Here is a 17,551-nt window from a genome sequence, read left to right as displayed (position 1 = left end):
GATGTATTTCTTACATCCTTCACGTACATGAGTAAAAATACATGAGTGTGAATCAATCAGTCTGATGGCCTGGTGGAAGAAGCTGTCCCGGAGCCTGTTGGTCCTGGCTTTTATGCTGCGATACCGTTTCCCAGATGGTAGCAGCTGGAACAGTTTGTGGTTGGGGTGACTTGGCTCCCAAATGATCCTCCGGGCCCTTTTTCTCATACCTGTCTTTGTAAATGTCCTGAATAGTGGGAAGTTCACATCTGCAGATGCGCTGGGCTGTCCGCACCACTCTCTGCAGAGTCCTGTGATTGAGGGAAGTACAGTTCCCATACCAGGAGTGATACGGCCAGTCAGGATGCTCTCAATTGTGCCCCTATAGAAAGTCTTTAGGATCTGGGGAATCATTCCAAACTTCTTCAACTGTCTGAGGTGAAAGAGGCGCTGTTGTGTTTTTTTTCACCAAACAGCTGGTATGCACAGACCACGAGATCCTCGGTGATGTTTCTGCCGAGCTGCTCACCTCCTCAACCCCAGATCCATTGATGTCAATGGGGGTGGCATTCCTCCTGTCGTCCACAAGCTTTGTTTTTGCAACATTGAGGGAGAGGTTGTTTTCTTGATGCCACTATGTCAGGGTGATCAGACTTCTCTGTAGGCTGCCGTGTTATTATTTGAGGTGAGGCCAATCAGTGTAGTAGTGTTGTCAGCAAATTTAATTAGCAGCTTGGAGCTGTGGGTGGAGCTCGGATTGTTGTGGGCAGTTTTTGGGCCCCTTGTCTAAGAAAGGATGTGCTGCCATTGGAGAGAGAGCAGTGGAGAAGGATTCCAGGAATGAAAGGGTTATTGTTTGAGGAGCGTTTGATGGCTCTGGGCCTGTACTTTCTGGAATTCAGAAGAATGAGAGGGAGATCTCATCGAAACCTACCAAGTGTTGATAGGCCTGGATAGGGTTGTGGAGAGGATGTTTCCTGCAGCGAGGTGGTCTTGCACCAGAGGGCACTGTCTCAGAATTGAAGGGCATCCATTTAGAATGGAGATGTGGAAGAATCTCTTTAGCCAGAGAATGGTGAATCTGTGGAATTCACTGCCACAGGCAGCTGTGGTGGGCAGGACATTGGTCGTATTTAAGGTTCTTGATTAGTCGGGGTCTGAAAGGTCATGGGGAGAAGGCAGCAGAATGGGATTGAGAGGAAAATGGATATTTGATGGGCTGAATGGCCTAATATTTCATAGTCTTATGGTCTTGGATCAGTTCAAGAACCGGATGGTTGTCAGAAAGTAGCTGCTCTGGATTTTGGTGTTTGGAGACTTGGCAGCAGTGGCAGAGCCGGGTTGTGGGCGTCCTTGATAGATACAACCTTTCTGAGGCAGAGCACCAGCTACAGCTGCCCTCGTGCCCTCGTGCCCTTCAGATCACGAGCGTGTGACACGGGTCCTGATGCAACGTAGACTTGTGCAGGTGGAAGGCCGATGTACGGGCAGTTGTAAGGTCTCCTGAGGAGACAGGTCAGTGATGTCACTTAGTGTTGGGGGCAAAGGTTACAGGAGATTGTGAGGGGGGAATCACTACGTGATAAACGTTTTTCAGTCTTTACCAGATAAGGACTTAAACATGAGACGCTGTAGATGCTGGAAATCCAGAGACAGACAGACACACACACACACACACACACACACACACACACACACACACACACACACACACACACACACACACACACACACACACACACACACACACACACACACACACACACACACACACACACACACACACACACACACACACACACACCTCAACAGGTCAGGCAGCATCTATGGAGGGGGATTAAAAAATTACGTTTTGGGCCAGGACCCTCTTCAGGACTGGATAGTGTCTCCTCACCAGTGAGGTTTGGGAACGGTAACAGGGTTGTATTGCAGTTCCATCACAGGCCTTTGCTAATCCCAGTGTTTGCTCTGCATTCCAGGGACATCCAATTGGTCTGGTGACTACTTTGAGAACACGGCGGGAGCGGGGCTGGTGGTAAACCAGTCCGACGCAAGGGGACGGTCCTCAGCTCCCACTGTCGCTCAGCAGCTGCGAGAGGTGTTTGAACGGGACTGGAACTCATCATACAGCAACGTTATGGACTCTGTCAACAAGTGGTTCCGAATCTGCAAATATCTCTAAGTGCAGCCAAGCTTGGGGTTGGAATGGTAGCCGGTACAGCCCTGGACAGAGTTCAGGGATTTCCAGTGGTGTGAATTTGTTCCAGGATGTGGTTATTGAATTTCCATTGAGGGTTCTCCTGATGACTGTGGCACAAAAGGCAGGCAATTCCCAATCCCTGTCCTCCAGGTTGTCTACAGTAAATGATCTGAGGGATCCTGGGGAAAATGTGACATGTTTGTTGCTCTGAACGTTGCACCCATTGTTGGGGCGGTGCTGACTAGCTGCTGGTTTACTGTGGTGGCCCTGACCACACTGCCCTGATACCCCACTGTAGCCAGCACTGCAGTGCTGTGGGCAGACAACTACCCTGGTCATACTCCAGCCATCTCACGCCACTGAGTCTGCTGTTGGAGGTGGGGCGCGGGCAGTGGAGTTCCTTGACTACACGTAAACTCAGCGGAGAAATGCACAGCTGGGCGCGACAGTAGCTTGGCAGCTTGGGAAGCAGGGTTCACAGTTCAATCCCAGTCTGCTCTGTAAGGAGTACATCCCCCCGATGGAGGGGATGGGATTTCTCCTGGTGCGCCGGTTCCCTCCCACAATCCAAAGATGTACTGATCACCAATTGCAAACTGTCACAGGATTCGTTTAGGGATAATTTGGGAGTTGTCAGTTATCGTTCCCTTTTGAAGGGCCGAAACCAAGATGTATTGCTAAATCAATAAATAAATACCACACTGGGCTGGCGTCCATTTCAACTGGTTGTAAGTGTGAAGATTTTACCACGTGGTGCAGTATCAGACCAGAAATGCTGTGTTCTGGACAATCTATACAGAGAGCAGAGACGTGCACAGCGTTGAGACTGAGTGGGGAAGGGTACATTAGATTGTGTGATGGTACACTGAGGAGAGACTGGGTGACGGAGGGTTCGGTGTGTGTGTGTGTGGAGACTGGGTGACGGAGGGTTCGGTGTGTGTGTGGTGACTGGGTGACGGAGAGTTCGGTGTGTGTGTGTGGAGACTGGGTGACGGAGGGTTCGGTGTGTGTGTGTGCGGAGACTGGGTGATGGAGGGTTGGGTGTGTGTGTGTGTGTGGAGACTGGGTGACGGAGGGTTCGGTGTGTGTGTGGAGACTGGGTGATGGAGGGTTCGGTGTGTGTGTGTGTGGAGACTGGGTGACGGAGGGTTCGGTGTGTGTGTGTGTGTGTGTGGAGACTGGGTGACGGAGGGTTCGGTGTGTGTGTGTGGAGACTGGGTGACGGAGGGTTAGGTGTGTGAATGTGTGGAGACTGAGTGACGGAGGGTTTGGTGTGTGTGTGTGTGTGTGGAGACTGGGTGACGGAGGGTTCGGTGTGTGTGTGTGTGTGTGGAGACTGGGTGACGGAGGGTTCGGTGTGTGTGTGTGTGGAGACTGGGTGACGGAGGGATCGGTGTGTGTGTGAGTGGAGACTGGGTGACGGAGGGTTCGGTGTGTGTGTGTGGAGACTGGGTGATGGAGGGTTCGGTGTGTGTGTGTGTGTGGAGACTGGGTGACGGAGGGGTCGGTGTGTGTGTGTGTGGAGACTGGGAGACGGAGGTTTCGTTGTGTGTCTGTGTGGAGACTGGGTGACGGAGGGTTCGGTGTGTGTGTGGAGACTGGGTGATGGAGGGTTCGGTGTGTGTGTGTGTGTGGAGACTGGGTGACGGAGGGTTCGGTGTGTGTGTGTGTGGAGACTGGGTGACGGAGGGATCGGTGTGTGTGTGAGTGGAGACTGGGTGACGGAGGGTTCGGTGTGTGTGTGTGGAGACTGGGTGACGGAGGGTTCGGTGTGTGTGTGAGTGGAGACTGGGTGACGAAGGGTTCGGTGTGTGTGTGAGTGGAGACTGGGTGACGGAGGGATCGGTGTGTGTGTGAGTGGAGACTGGGTGACGGAGGGTTCGGTGTGTGTGTGTGGAGACTGGGTGACGGAGGGGTCGGTGTGTGTGTGTGTGGAGACTGGGAGACGGAGGTTTCGTTGTGTGTCTGTGTGGAGACTGGGTGATGGAGGGTTCGGTGTGTGTGTGTGGAGACTGGGTGATGGAGGGTTCGGTGTGTGTGTGTGGAGACTGGGTGACGGAGGGTTCGGTGTGTGTGTGTGTGGAGACTGGGTGACGGAGGGTTCGGTGTGTGTTTGTGTGTGGAGACTGGGTGATGGAGGGCTCGGTGTGTGTGTGTGTGGAGACTGGGTGACGGAGGGTTCGGTGTGTGTGTGCGTGGAGACTGGGTGACGGAGGGTTCGGTGTGTGTGTGTGTGGAGACTGGGTGATGGAGGGTTCGGTGTGTGTGTGTGTGTGTGGAGTCTGGGTGACGGAGGGTTCGGTGTGTGTGTGTGGAGACTGGGTGACGGAGGGTTCGGTGTGTGTGAGTGTGGAGACTGGGTGATGGAGGGTTCGGTGTGTGTGTGTGTGGAGACTGGGTGACGGAGGGTTCGGTGTGTGTGTGTGGAGACTGGGTGACGGAGTGTTCGGTGTGTGTGTGTGGAGACTGGGTGACGGAGGGTTCGGTGTGTGTGTGTGTGGAGACTGGGTGATGGAGGGTTCGGTGTGTGTGTGTGTGTGGAGACTGGGTGATGGAGGGTTCGGTGTGTGTGTGTGTGGAGACTGTGTGACGGAGGGTTCGGTGTGTGTGTGTGTGTGGAGACTGTGACGGAGGGTTCGGTGTGTGTGTGTGGGTGGAGACTGGGTGACGGAGGTTTCGTTGTGTGTCTGTGTGGAGACTGGGTGATGGAGGGTTCGGTGTGTGTGTGTGGAGACTGGGTGACGGAGGGTTCGGTGTGTCTGTGTGTGGAGACTGGGTGACGGAGGGTTTGGTGTGTGTGTGAGTGGAGACTGGGTGACGGAGGGTTCGGTGTGTGTGTGTAGACTGGGTGACGGAGGGTTCGGTGTGTGTGTGTGTTGAGACTGGGTGATGGAGGGTTCGGTGTGTGTGTGTGTGGAGACTGGGTGACGGACGGTTCGGTGTGTGTGAGTGGAGACTGGGTGACGGAGGGTTTGGTGTGTGTGTGTGGAGACTGGGTGATGGAGGGTTCGTTGTGTGTGAGTGGAGACTGGGTGACGGAGGGTTCGGTGTGTGTGTGTGTGGAGACTGGGTGACGGAGTGTTCGGTGTGTGTCTGTGTGGAGACTGGGTGACGGAGGGTTTGGTGTGTGTGTGTGTGGAGACTGGGTGACGGAGGGTTCGGTGTGTGTGTGAGTGGAGACTGGGTGACGGAGGGTTCGGTGTGTGTGTGTGTGGAGACTGGGTGACGGAGGGTTCGGTGTGTGTGTGTGTGTGGAGACTGGGTGACGGAGGGTTCGGTGTGTGTGTGAGTGGAGACTGGGTGACGGAGGGTTCGGTGTGTGTCTGTGTGGAGACTGGGTGACGGAGCGTTCGGTGTGTGTGTGAGTGGAGACTGGGTGACGGAGGGTTCGGTGTGTGTCTGTGTGGAGACTGGGTGACGGAGGGTTCGGTGTGTGTGTGAGTGGAGACTGGGTGACGGAGGGTTTGGTGTGTGTGAGTGGAGACTGTGTGACGGAGGGATCGTTGTGTGTGCGTGTGTGTGGAGACTGTGTGACGGAGGGTTCGGTGTGTGTGTGTGTGTGGAGACTGGGTGACGGAGGGGTCGGTGTGTGTGTGTGTGTGGAGACTGGGTGATGGAGGGTTCGGTGTGTGTGTGTGTGGAGACTGGGTGATGGAGGGTTCGGTGTGTGTGTGTCTGGAGACTGGGTGACGGAGTGTTCGGTGTGTGTGTGTGGAGACTGGGTGACGGAGGGTTCGGTGTGTGTGTGAGTGGAGACTGGGTGACGGAGGGTTCGGTGTGTTTGTGAGTGGAGACTGGGTGACGGAGGGTTCGGTGTGTGTGTGTGGAGACTGGGTGACGGAGGGTTCGGTGTGTGTGTGTGGAGACTGGGTGACGGAGGGTTCGGTGTGTGTCTGTGTGGAGACTGGGTGACGGAGGGTTCGGTGTGTGTGTGTGTGGAGACTGGGTGACGGAGGGTTCGGTGTGTGAGTGGAGACTGGGTGATGGAGGGTTTGGTGTGTGTGAGTGGGGACTGGGTGACGGAGGGTTCGGTGTGTAAGTGGTGACTGGGTGATGGAGGGTTCGGTGTGTGTGAGTGGGGACTGGGTGACGGAGGGTTCGGTGTGTGTCTGTGTGGAGACTGGGTGACGGAGGGTTTGGTGTGTGTGTGTGTTGAGACTGGGTGACGGAGGGTTCGGTGTGTGTGTGTGTGGAGACTGGGTGACGGACGGTTCGGTGTGTGTGAGTGGAGACTGGGTGACGGAGGGTTTGGTGTGTGTGTGTGGAGACTGGGTGATGGAGGGTTCGTTGTGTGTGAGTGGAGACTGGGTGACGGAGGGTTCGGTGTGTGTGTGTGTGTGTGTGGAGACTGGGTGATGGAGGGTTCGGTGTGTATGTGTGGAGACTGGGTGACGGAGGGTTCGGTGTGTGTGTGTGTGGAGACTGGGTGACGGAGGGTTCGGTGTGTGTGTGTGTGGAGACTGGGTGACGGAGTGTTCGGTGAGTGTGTGTGTGGAGACTGGGTGACGGAGGGTTCGGTGTGTGTGTCTGGAGACTGGGTGACGGAGGGTTCGGTGTGTGTCTGTGTGGAGACTGGGTGACGGAGGGTTCGGTGTGTGTGTGAGTGGAGACTGGGTGACGGAGGGTTTGGTGTGTGTGAGTGGAGACTGTGTGACGGAGGGATCGTTGTGTGTGTGTGTGTGTGTGTGTGTAGACTGTGTGACGGAGGGTTCGGTGTGTGTGTGTGTGTGGAGACTGGGTGACGGAGGGGTCGGTGTGTGTGTGTGTGTGGAGACTGGGTGATGGAGGGTTCGGTGTGTGTGTGTGTGGAGACTGGGTGATGGAGGGTTCGGTGTGTGTGTGTCTGGAGACTGGGTGACGGAGTGTTCGGTGTGTGTGTGAGTGGAGACTGGGTGACGGAGGGTTCGGTGTGTTTGTGAGTGGAGACTGGGTGACGGAGGGTTCGGTGTGTGTGTGTGGAGACTGGGTGATGGAGGTTTCGGTGTGTGTGTGTGTGTGGAGACTGGGTGGCGGAGGGTTCGGTGTGTGTGTGGAGACTGGGTGACGGAGGGTTCGGTGTGTGTGTGTGTGGAGACTGGGTGACGGAGGGTTCGGTGTGTGAGTGGTGACTGGGTGATGGAGGGTTTGGTGTGTGAGTGGAGACTGGGTGATGGAGGGTTCGGTGTGTGTGAGTGGAGACTGGGTGGCGGAGGGTTCGGTGTGTGTGTGTGTGGAGACTGGGTGACGGAGGGTTCGGTGTGTGTGTGAGTGGTGACTGGGTGATGGAGGGTTCGGTGTGTGTGTGTGGAGACTGGGTGACGGAGGGTTCGGTGTGTGTGAGTGGGGACTGGGTGACGGAGGGTTCGGTGTGTGTGTGGAGACTGGGTGACGGAGGGTTCGGTGTGTGTGTGGAGACTGGGTGACGGAGGGTTCGGTGTGTGTGTGTGGAGACTGGGTGACGGAGGGTTCGGTGTGTGAGTGGTGACTGGGTGATGGAGGGTTCGGTGTGTGAGTGGAGACTGGGTGGCGGAGTGTTCGGTGTGTGTGAGTGGGGACTGGGTGACGGAGGGTTCGGTGTGTGTGTGTGGAGACTGGGTGACGGAGGGTTCGGTGTGTGTCTGTGTGGAGACTGGGTGACGGAGGGTTTGGTGTGTGTGTGTGTGTGAGTGGAGACTGGGTGACGGAGGGTTTGGTGTGTGTGTGTGTGTGAGTGGGGACTGGGTGACGGAGGGTTCGGTGTGTGTCTGTGTGGAGACTGGGTGACGGAGGGTTTGGTGTGTGTGTGTGTGTGAGTGGTGACTGGGTGACGGAGGGTTTGGTGTGTGTGTGTGTGTGTGAGTGGTGACTGGGTGACGGAGGGTTCGGTGTGTGTGTGAGTGGTGACTGGGTGACGGAGGGTTCGGTGTGTGTGTGAGTGGAGACTGGGTGACGGAGGGTTTGGTGTGTGTGTGTGTGTGAGTGGTGACTGGGTGACGGAGGGTTCGGTGTGTGTGTGAGTGGTGACTAGGTGACGGAGGGTTCGGTGTGTGTGTCTGTGTGGAGACTGGGTGACGGAGGGTTCGGTGTGTGTCTGTGTGGAGACTGGGTGATGGAGGGTTCGGTGTGTGAGTGGTGACTGGGTGATGGAGGGTTCGGTGTGTGAGTGGAGACTGGGTGGCGGAGGGTTCGGTGTGTGTGAGTGGGGACTGGGTGACGGAGCGTTCGGTGTGTGTCTGTGTGGAGACTGGGTGACGGAGGGTTTGGTGTGTGTGTGTGAGTGGAGACTGGGTGATGGAGGGTTCGGTGTGTGTGTGTGTGTGGAGACTGGGTGACGGAGGGGTCGGTGTGTGTGTGTGTGTGTGGAGACTGGGTGATGGAGGGTTCGGTGTGTGTGTGTGTGGAGACTGGGTGACGGAGGGTTTGGTGTGTGTGTGTGTGTGTGGAGACTGGGTGATGGAGGGTTCGGTGTGTGTGTGTGTGTGGAGACTGGGTGACGGAGGGGTCGGTGTGTGTGTGTGTGTGGAGACTGGGTGATGGAGGGTTTGGTGTGTGTGTGTGTGGAGACTGTGTGACGGAGGGTTCGGTGTGTGTGTGTGTGTGGAGACTGTGACGGAGGGTTCGGTGTGTGTGTGTGGGTGGAGACTGGGTGACGGAGGTTTCGTTGTGTGTCTGTGTGGAGACTGGGTGATGGAGGGTTCGGTGTGTGTGTGTGGAGACTGGGTGACGGAGGGTTCGGTGTGTCTGTGTGTGGAGACTGGGTGACGGAGGGTTCGGTGTGTGTGTGTGTGGAGACTGGGTGACGGAGGGTTTGGTGTGTGTGTGAGTGGAGACTGGGTGATGGAGGGTTCGGTGTGTGTGTGTGTGGAGACTGGGTGACGGACGGTTCGGTGTGTGTGAGTGGAGACTGGGTGACGGAGGGTTTGGTGTGTGTGTGTGGAGACTGGGTGATGGAGGGTTCGTTGTGTGTGAGTGGAGACTGGGTGACGGAGGGTTCGGTGTGTGTGTGTGTGGAGACTGGGTGACGGAGGGTTCGGTGTGTGTGTGTGTGGAGACTGGGTGACGGAGTGTTCGGTGTGTGTCTGTGTGGAGATTGGGTGACGGAGGGTTCGGTGTGTGTGTGTGTGGAGACTGGGTGACGGAGGGTTCGGTGTGTGTGTGAGTGGAGACTGGGTGACGGAGGGTTCGGTGTGTGTGTGTGTGGAGACTGGGTGACGGAGGGTTCGGTGTGTGTGTGTGTGGAGACTGGGTGACGGAGGGTTCGGTGTGTGTGTGAGTGGAGACTGGGTGACGGAGGGTTCGGTGTGTGTCTGTGTGGAGACTGGGTGACGGAGGGTTCGGTGTGTGTGTGAGTGGAGACTGAGTGATGGAGGGTTCGGTGTGTCTGTGTGGAGACTGGGTGATGGAGGGTTCGGTGTGTCTGTGTGGAGACTGGGTGATGGAGGGTTCGGTGTGTCTGTGTGGAGACTGGGTGATGGAGGGTTCGGTGTGTGTGTGGAGACTGGGTGATGGAGGGTTCGGTGTGTGTGTGTGGAGACTGGGTGACGGAGGGTTCGGTGTGTGTGTGTGTGGAGACTGGGTGACGGAGGGTTCGGTGTGTGTCTGTGTGGAGACTGGGTGACGGAGGGTTCGGTGTGTGTGTGAGTGGAGACTGGGTGACGGAGGGTTTGGTGTGTGTGAGTGGAGACTGTGTGACGGAGGGATCGTTGTGTGTGTGTGTGTGTGGAGACTGTGTGACGGAGGGTTCGGTGTGTGTGTGTGTGTGGAGACTGGGTGACGGAGGGGTCGGTGTGTGTGTGTGTGTGGAGACTGGGTGATGGAGGGTTCGGTGTGTGTGTGTGTGGAGACTGGGTGATGGAGGGTTCGGTGTGTGTGTGTCTGGAGACTGGGTGACGGAGTGTTCGGTGTGTGTGTGAGTGGAGACTGGGTGACGGAGGGTTCGGTGTGTTTGTGAGTGGAGACTGGGTGACGGAGGGTTCGGTGTGTGTGTGTGGAGACTGGGTGACGGAGGGTTCGGTGTGTGTGTGTGTGGAGACTGGGTGACGGAGGGTTCGGTGTGTGTGTGTGTGGAGACTGGGTGATGGAGGGTTCGGTGTGTGAGTGGAGACTGGGTGATGGAGGGTTTGGTGTGTGTGAGTGGGGACTGGGTGACAGAGGGTTCGGTGTGTGAGTGGTGACTGGGTGATGCAGGGTTCGGTGTGTGTGAGTGGGGACTGGGTGACGGAGGGTTCGGTGTGTGTCTGTGTGGAGACTGGGTGACGGAGGGTTCGGTGTGTGTGAGTGGAGACTGGGTGACGGAGGGTTCGGTGTGTGTGTGAGTGGTGACTGGGTGATGGAGGGTTCGGTGTGTGTGTGTGGAGACTGGGTGACGGAGGGTTCGGTGTGTGTGAGTGGGGACTGGGTGACGGAGGGTTCGGTGTGTGTGTGGAGACTGGGTGACGGAGGGTTCGGTGTGTGTGTGTGTGGAGACTGGGTGACGGAGGGTTCGGTGTGTGAGTGGTGACTGGGTGATGGAGGGTTCGGTGTGTGAGTGGAGACTGGGTGGCGGAGTGTTCGGTGTGTGTGAGTGGGGACTGGGTGACGGAGGGTTCGGTGTGTGTGTGTGGAGACTGGGTGACGGAGGGTTCGGTGTGTGTCTGTGTGGAGACTGGGTGACGGAGGGTTTGGTGTGTGTGTGTGTGTGAGTGGAGACTGGGTGACGGAGGGTTTGGTGTGTGTGTGTGTGTGAGTGGGGACTGGGTGACGGAGGGTTCGGTGTGTGTCTGTGTGGAGACTGGGTGACGGAGGGTTTGGTGTGTGTGTGTGTGTGAGTGGTGACTGGGTGACGGAGGGTTTGGTGTGTGTGTGTGTGTGTTAGTGGTGACTGGGTGACGGAGGGTTCGGTGTGTGTGTGAGTGGTGACTGGGTGACGGAGGGTTCGGTGTGTGTGTGAGTGGAGACTGGGTGACGGAGGGTTTGGTGTGTGTGTGTGTGTGAGTGGTGACTGGGTGACGGAGGGTTCGGTGTGTGTGTGAGTGGTGACTAGGTGACGGAGGGTTCGGTGTGTGTGTCTGTGTGGAGACTGGGTGACGGAGGGTTCGGTGTGTGTCTGTGTGGAGACTGGGTGATGGAGGGTTCGGTGTGTGAGTGGTGACTGGGTGATGGAGGGTTCGGTGTGTGAGTGGAGACTGGGTGGCGGAGGGTTCGGTGTGTGTGAGTGGGGACTGGGTGACGGAGGGTTCGGTGTGTGTCTGTGTGGAGACTGGGTGACGGAGGGTTTGGTGTGTGTGTGTGAGTGGAGACTGGGTGATGGAGGGTTCGGTGTGTGTGTGTGTGTGGAGACTGGGTGACGGAGGGGTCGGTGTGTGTGTGTGTGTGTGGAGACTGGGTGATGGAGGGTTCGGTGTGTGTGTGTGTGGAGACTGGGTGACGGAGGGTTTGGTGTGTGTGTGTGTGTGTGGAGACTGGGTGATGGAGGGTTCGGTGTGTGTGTGTGTGTGGAGACTGGGTGACGGAGGGGTCGGTGTGTGTGTGTGTGTGGAGACTGGGTGATGGAGGGTTTGGTGTGTGTGTGTGTGGAGACTGTGTGACGGAGGGTTCGGTGTGTGTGTGTGTGTGGAGACTGTGACGGAGGGTTCGGTGTGTGTGTGTGGGTGGAGACTGGGTGACGGAGGTTTCGTTGTGTGTCTGTGTGGAGACTGGGTGATGGAGGGTTCGGTGTGTGTGTGTGGAGACTGGGTGACGGAGGGTTCGGTGTGTCTGTGTGTGGAGACTGGGTGACGGAGGGTTCAGTGTGTGTGTGTGTGGAGACTGGGTGACGGAGGGTTTGGTGTGTGTGTGAGTGGAGACTGGGTGACGGAGGGTTCGGTGTGTGTGTGTAGACTGGGTGACGGAGGGTTCGGTGTGTGTGTGTGTTGAGACTGGGTGATGGAGGGTTCGGTGTGTGTGTGTGTGGAGACTGGGTGACGGACGGTTCGGTGTGTGTGTGAGTGGAGACTGGGTGACGGAGGGTTTGGTGTGTGTGTGTGGAGACTGGGTGATGGAGGGTTCGTTGTGTGTGAGTGGAGACTGGGTGACGGAGGGTTCGGTGTGTGTGTGTGTGGAGACTGGGTGACGGAGGGTTCGGTGTGTGTGTGTGTGGAGACTGGGTGACGGAGTGTTCGGTGTGTGTCTGTGTGGAGATTGGGTGACGGAGGGTTCGGTGTGTGTGTGTGTGGAGACTGGGTGACGGAGGGTTCGGTGTGTGTGTGAGTGGAGACTGGGTGACGGAGGGTTCGGTGTGTGTGTGTGTGGAGACTGGGTGACGGAGGGTTCGGTGTGTGTGTGTGTGGAGACTGGGTGACGGAGGGTTCGGTGTGTGTGTGAGTGGAGACTGGGTGACGGAGGGTTCGGTGTGTGTCTGTGTGGAGACTGGGTGACGGAGGGTTCGGTGTGTGTGTGAGTGGAGACTGAGTGATGGAGGGTTCGGTGTGTCTGTGTGGAGACTGGGTGATGGAGGGTTCGGTGTGTCTGTGTGGAGACTGGGTGATGGAGGGTTCGGTGTGTCTGTGTGGAGACTGGGTGATGGAGGGTTCGGTGTGTGTGTGGAGACTGGGTGATGGAGGGTTCGGTGTGTGTGTGTGGAGACTGGGTGACGGAGGGTTCGGTGTGTGTGTGTGTGGAGACTGGGTGACGGAGGGTTCGGTGTGTGTCTGTGTGGAGACTGGGTGACGGAGGGTTCGGTGTGTGTGTGAGTGGAGACTGGGTGACGGAGGGTTTGGTGTGTGTGAGTGGAGACTGTGTGACGGAGGGATCGTTGTGTGTGTGTGTGTGTGGAGACTGTGTGACGGAGGGTTCGGTGTGTGTGTGTGTGTGGAGACTGGGTGACGGAGGGGTCGGTGTGTGTGTGTGTGTGGAGACTGGGTGATGGAGGGTTCGGTGTGTGTGTGTGTGGAGACTGGGTGATGGAGGGTTCGGTGTGTGTGTGTCTGGAGACTGGGTGACGGAGTGTTCGGTGTGTGTGTGAGTGGAGACTGGGTGACGGAGGGTTCGGTGTGTTTGTGAGTGGAGACTGGGTGACGGAGGGTTCGGTGTGTGTGTGTGTGGAGACTGGGTGACGGAGGGTTCGGTGTGTGTGTGTGTGGAGACTGGGTGACGGAGGGTTCGGTGTGTGTGTGTGTGGAGACTGGGTGACGGAGGGTTCGGTGTGTGAGTGGTGACTGGGTGATGGAGGGTTCGGTGTGTGAGTGGAGACTGGGTGATGGAGGGTTTGGTGTGTGTGAGTGGGGACTGGGTGACAGAGGGTTCGGTGTGTGAGTGGTGACTGGGTGATGCAGGGTTCGGTGTGTGTGAGTGGGGACTGGGTGACGGAGGGTTCGGTGTGTGTCTGTGTGGAGACTGGGTGACGGAGGGTTCGTTGTGTGTGAGTGGAGACTGGGTGACGGAGGGTTCGGTGTGTGTGTGTGTGTGGAGACTGGGTGATGGAGGGTTCGGTGTGTGTGTGTGTGGAGACTGGGTGACGGAGGGTTCGGTGTGTGTGTGTGGAGACTGGGTGACGGAGGGTTCGGTGTGTGTGTGTGTGTGGAGACTGGGTGACGGAGGGTTCGGTGTGTGTGTGAGTGGAGACTGGGTGACGGAGGGTTCGGTGTGTGTCTGTGTGGAGACTGGGTGACGGAGGGTTCGGTGTGTGTGTGTGTGGAGACTGGGTGACGGAGGGTTTGGTGTGTGTGAGTGGAGACTGTGTGACGGAGGGATCGTTGTGTGTGTGTGTGTGTGTGTGTGGAGACTGTGTGACGGAGGGTTCGGTGTGTGTGTGTGTGTGGAGACTGGGTGACGGAGGGGTCGGTGTGTGTGTGTGTGTGGAGACTGGGTGATGGAGGGTTCGGTGTGTGTGTGTGTGGAGACTGGGTGATGGAGGGTTCGGTGTGTGTGTGTGTGGAGACTGGGTGACGGAGTGTTCGGTGTGTGTGTGAGTGGAGACTGGGTGACGGAGGGTTCGGTGTGTGTGTGTGTGGAGACTGGGTGACGGAGGGTTCGGTGTGTGTGTGTGGAGACTGGGTGATGGAGGGTTCGGTGTGTGTGTGTGTGTGGAGACTGGGTGGCGGAGGGTTCGGTGTGTGTGTGGAGACTGGGTGACGGAGGGTTCGGTGTGTGTGTGTGTGGAGACTGGGTGACGGAGGGTTCGGTGTGTGAGTGGTGACTGGGTGATGGAGGGTTTGGTGTGTGAGTGGAGACTGGGTGATGGAGGGTTCGGTGTGTGTGAGTGGAGACTGGGTGACGGAGGGTTCGGTGTGTGTGTGAGTGGTGACTGGGTGATGGAGGGTTCGGTGTGTGAGTGGTGACTGGGTGATGGAGGGTTCGGTGTGTGTGAGTGGAGACTGGGTGACGGAGGGTTCGGTGTGTGTGAGTGGGGACTGGGTGACGGAGGGTTCGGTGTGTGTGTGTGTGGAGACTGGGTGGCGGAGTGTTCGGTGTGTGTGAGTGGGGACTGGGTGACGGAGGGTTCGGTGTGTGTGTGTGGAGACTGGGTGACGGAGGGTTCGGTGTGTGTCTGTGTGGAGACTGGGTGACGGAGGGTTTGGTGTGTGTGTGTGTGTGAGTGGAGACTGGGTGACGGAGGGTTTGGTGTGTGTGTGTGTGTGAGTGGGGACTGGGTGACGGAGGGTTCGGTGTGTGTCTGTGTGGAGACTGGGTGACGGAGGGTTTGGTGTGTGTGTGTGTGTGAGTGGTGACTGGGTGACGGAGGGTTTGGTGTGTGTGTGTGTGTGTGAGTGGTGACTGGGTGACGGAGGGTTCGGTGTGTGTGTGAGTGGTGACTGGGTGACGGAGGGTTCGGTGTGTGTGTGAGTGGAGACTGGGTGACGGAGGGTTCGGTGTGTGTCTGTGTGGAGACTGGGTGATGGAGGGTTCGGTGTGTGAGTGGTGACTGGGTGATGGAGGGTTCGGTGTGTGAGTGGAGACTGGGTGGCGGAGGGTTCGGTGTGTGTGAGTGGGGACTGGGTGACGGAGGGTTCGGTGTGTGTCTGTGTGGAGACTGGGTGACGGAGGGTTTGGTGTGTGTGTGTGAGTGGAGACTGGGTGATGGAGGGTTCGGTGTGTGTGTGAGTGGGGACTGGGTGACGGAGGGTTCGGTGTGTGTCTGTGTGGAGACTGGGTGACGGAGGGTTCGGTGTGTGTGTGTGAGTGGAGACTGGGTGATGGAGGGTTCGGTGTGTGTGTGTGGAGACTGGGTGACGGAGGGTTTGGTGTGTGTGTGAGTGGAGACTGGGTGATGGAGGGTTCGGTGTGTGTGTGAGTGGAGACTGGGTGACGGAGGGTTCGGTGTGTGTCTGTGTGAAGACTGGGTGACGGAGGGTTTGGTGTGTGTGTTAGTGGAGACTGGGTGACGGAGGGTTCGGTGTGTGTGTGTGTGTGGAGACTGGGTGACGGAGGGTTCGGTGTGTGTGTGTGTGGAGACTGGGTGACGGAGTGTTCGGTGAGTGTGTGTGTGGAGACTGGGTGACGGAGGGTTCGGTGTGTGTGTCTGGAGACTGGGTGACGGAGGGTTCGGTGTGTGTCTGTGTGGAGACTGGGTGACGGAGGGTTCGGTGTGTGTGTGAGTGGAGACTGGGTGACGGAGGGTTTGGTGTGTGTGAGTGGAGACTGTGTGACGGAGGGATCGTTGTGTGTGTGTGTGTGTGTGTGTGTAGACTGTGTGACGGAGGGTTCGGTGTGTGTGTGTGTGTGGAGACTGGGTGACGGAGGGGTCGGTGTGTGTGTGTGTGTGGAGACTGGGTGATGGAGGGTTCGGTGTGTGTGTGTGTGGAGACTGGGTGATGGAGGGTTCGGTGTGTGTGTGTCTGGAGACTGGGTGACGGAGTGTTCGGTGTGTGTGTGAGTGGAGACTGGGTGACGGAGGGTTCGGTGTGTTTGTGAGTGGAGACTGGGTGACGGAGGGTTCGGTGTGTGTGTGTGGAGACTGGGTGATGGAGGTTTCGGTGTGTGTGTGTGTGTGGAGACTGGGTGGCGGAGGGTTCGGTGTGTGTGTGGAGACTGGGTGACGGAGGGTTCGGTGTGTGTGTGTGTGGAGACTGGGTGACGGAGGGTTCGGTGTGTGAGTGGTGACTGGGTGATGGAGGGTTTGGTGTGTGAGTGGAGACTGGGTGATGGAGGGTTCGGTGTGTGTGAGTGGAGACTGGGTGACGGAGGGTTCGGTGTGTGTGTGAGTGGTGACTGGGTGATGGAGGGTTCGGTGTGTGTGTGTGGAGACTGGGTGACGGAGGGTTCGGTGTGTGTGAGTGGGGACTGGGTGACGGAGGGTTCGGTGTGTGTGTGGAGACTGGGTGACGGAGGGTTCGGTGTGTGTGTGTGTGGAGACTGGGTGACGGAGGGTTCGGTGTGTGTGTGTGTGGAGACTGGGTGACGGAGGGTTCGGTGTGTGTGTGTGTGGAGACTGGGTGACGGAGGGTTCGGTGTGTGTGTGTGTGGAGACTGGGTGACGGAGTGTTCGGTGTGTGTGTGTGTGGAGACTGGGTGACGGAGGGTTCGGTGTGTGTGTGTGTGGAGACTGGGTGACGGAGGGTTCGGTGTGTGTGTGTGGAGACTGGGTGACGGAGGGTTCGGTGTGTGAGTGGTGACTGGGTGATGGAGGGTTCGGTGTGTGAGTGGAGACTGGGTGGCGGAGTGTTCGGTGTGTGTGAGTGGGGACTGGGTGACGGAGGGTTCGGTGTGTGTGTGTGGAGACTGGGTGACGGAGGGTTCGGTGTGTGTCTGTGTGGAGACTGGGTGACGGAGGGTTTGGTGTGTGTGTGTGTGTGAGTGGAGACTGGGTGACGGAGGGTTTGGTGTGTGTGTGTGTGTGAGTGGGGACTGGGTGACGGAGGGTTCGGTGTGTGTCTGTGTGGAGACTGGGTGACGGAGGGTTTGGTGTGTGTGTGTGTGTGAGTGGTGACTGGGTGACGGAGGGTTTGGTGTGTGTGTGTGTGTGTGAGTGGTGACTGGGTGACGGAGGGTTCGGTGTGTGTGTGAGTGGTGACTGGGTGACGGAGGGTTCGGTGTGTGTGTGAGTGGAGACTGGGTGACGGAGGGTTTGGTGTGTGTGTGTGTGTGAGTGGTGACTGGGTGACGGAGGGTTCGGTGTGTGTGTGAGTGGTGACTAGGTGACGGAGGGTTCGGTGTGTGTGTCTGTGTGGAGACTGGGTGACGGAGGGTTCGGTGTGTGTCTGTGTGGAGACTGGGTGATGGAGGGTTCGGTGTGTGAGTGGTGACTGGGTGATGGAGGGTTCGGTGTGTGAGTGGAGACTGGGTGGCGGAGGGTTCGGTGTGTGTGAGTGGGGACTGGGTGACGGAGGGTTCGGTGTGTGTCTGTGTGGAGACTGGGTGACGGAGGGTTTGGTGTGTGTGTGTGAGTGGAGACTGGGTGATGGAGGGTTCGGTGTGTGTGTGTGTGTGGAGACTGGGTGACGGAGGGGTCGGTGTGTG

General features: G+C 57.7%; 1 protein-coding gene across 3 annotated transcripts in view; it reads left to right on the top strand.

The window, feature by feature from the left end:
- Positions 1-2,901, top strand: part of LOC140716642 (5'-3' exonuclease PLD3-like) — a 55,450-nt gene extending 52,549 nt beyond the window's left edge. For all 3 annotated transcript variants that reach the window (XM_073029468.1, XM_073029466.1, XM_073029467.1), the window contains exon 12: positions 1,959-2,901. In XM_073029468.1, coding sequence (XP_072885569.1) covers positions 1,959-2,161 — 203 coding nt within the window. In that variant the 3' untranslated portion in view covers positions 2,162-2,901. The remainder of the gene's footprint in view (positions 1-1,958) is intronic.
- The last annotated feature ends 14,650 nt before the right edge of the window (positions 2,902-17,551 follow it).

Source organism: Hemitrygon akajei, chromosome 25 (assembly GCF_048418815.1).
Source record: "Hemitrygon akajei chromosome 25, sHemAka1.3, whole genome shotgun sequence".
Lineage (NCBI taxonomy): Eukaryota > Metazoa > Chordata > Chondrichthyes > Myliobatiformes > Dasyatidae > Hemitrygon > Hemitrygon akajei.
This window is presented reverse-complemented; position numbering and strand designations above follow the sequence as displayed.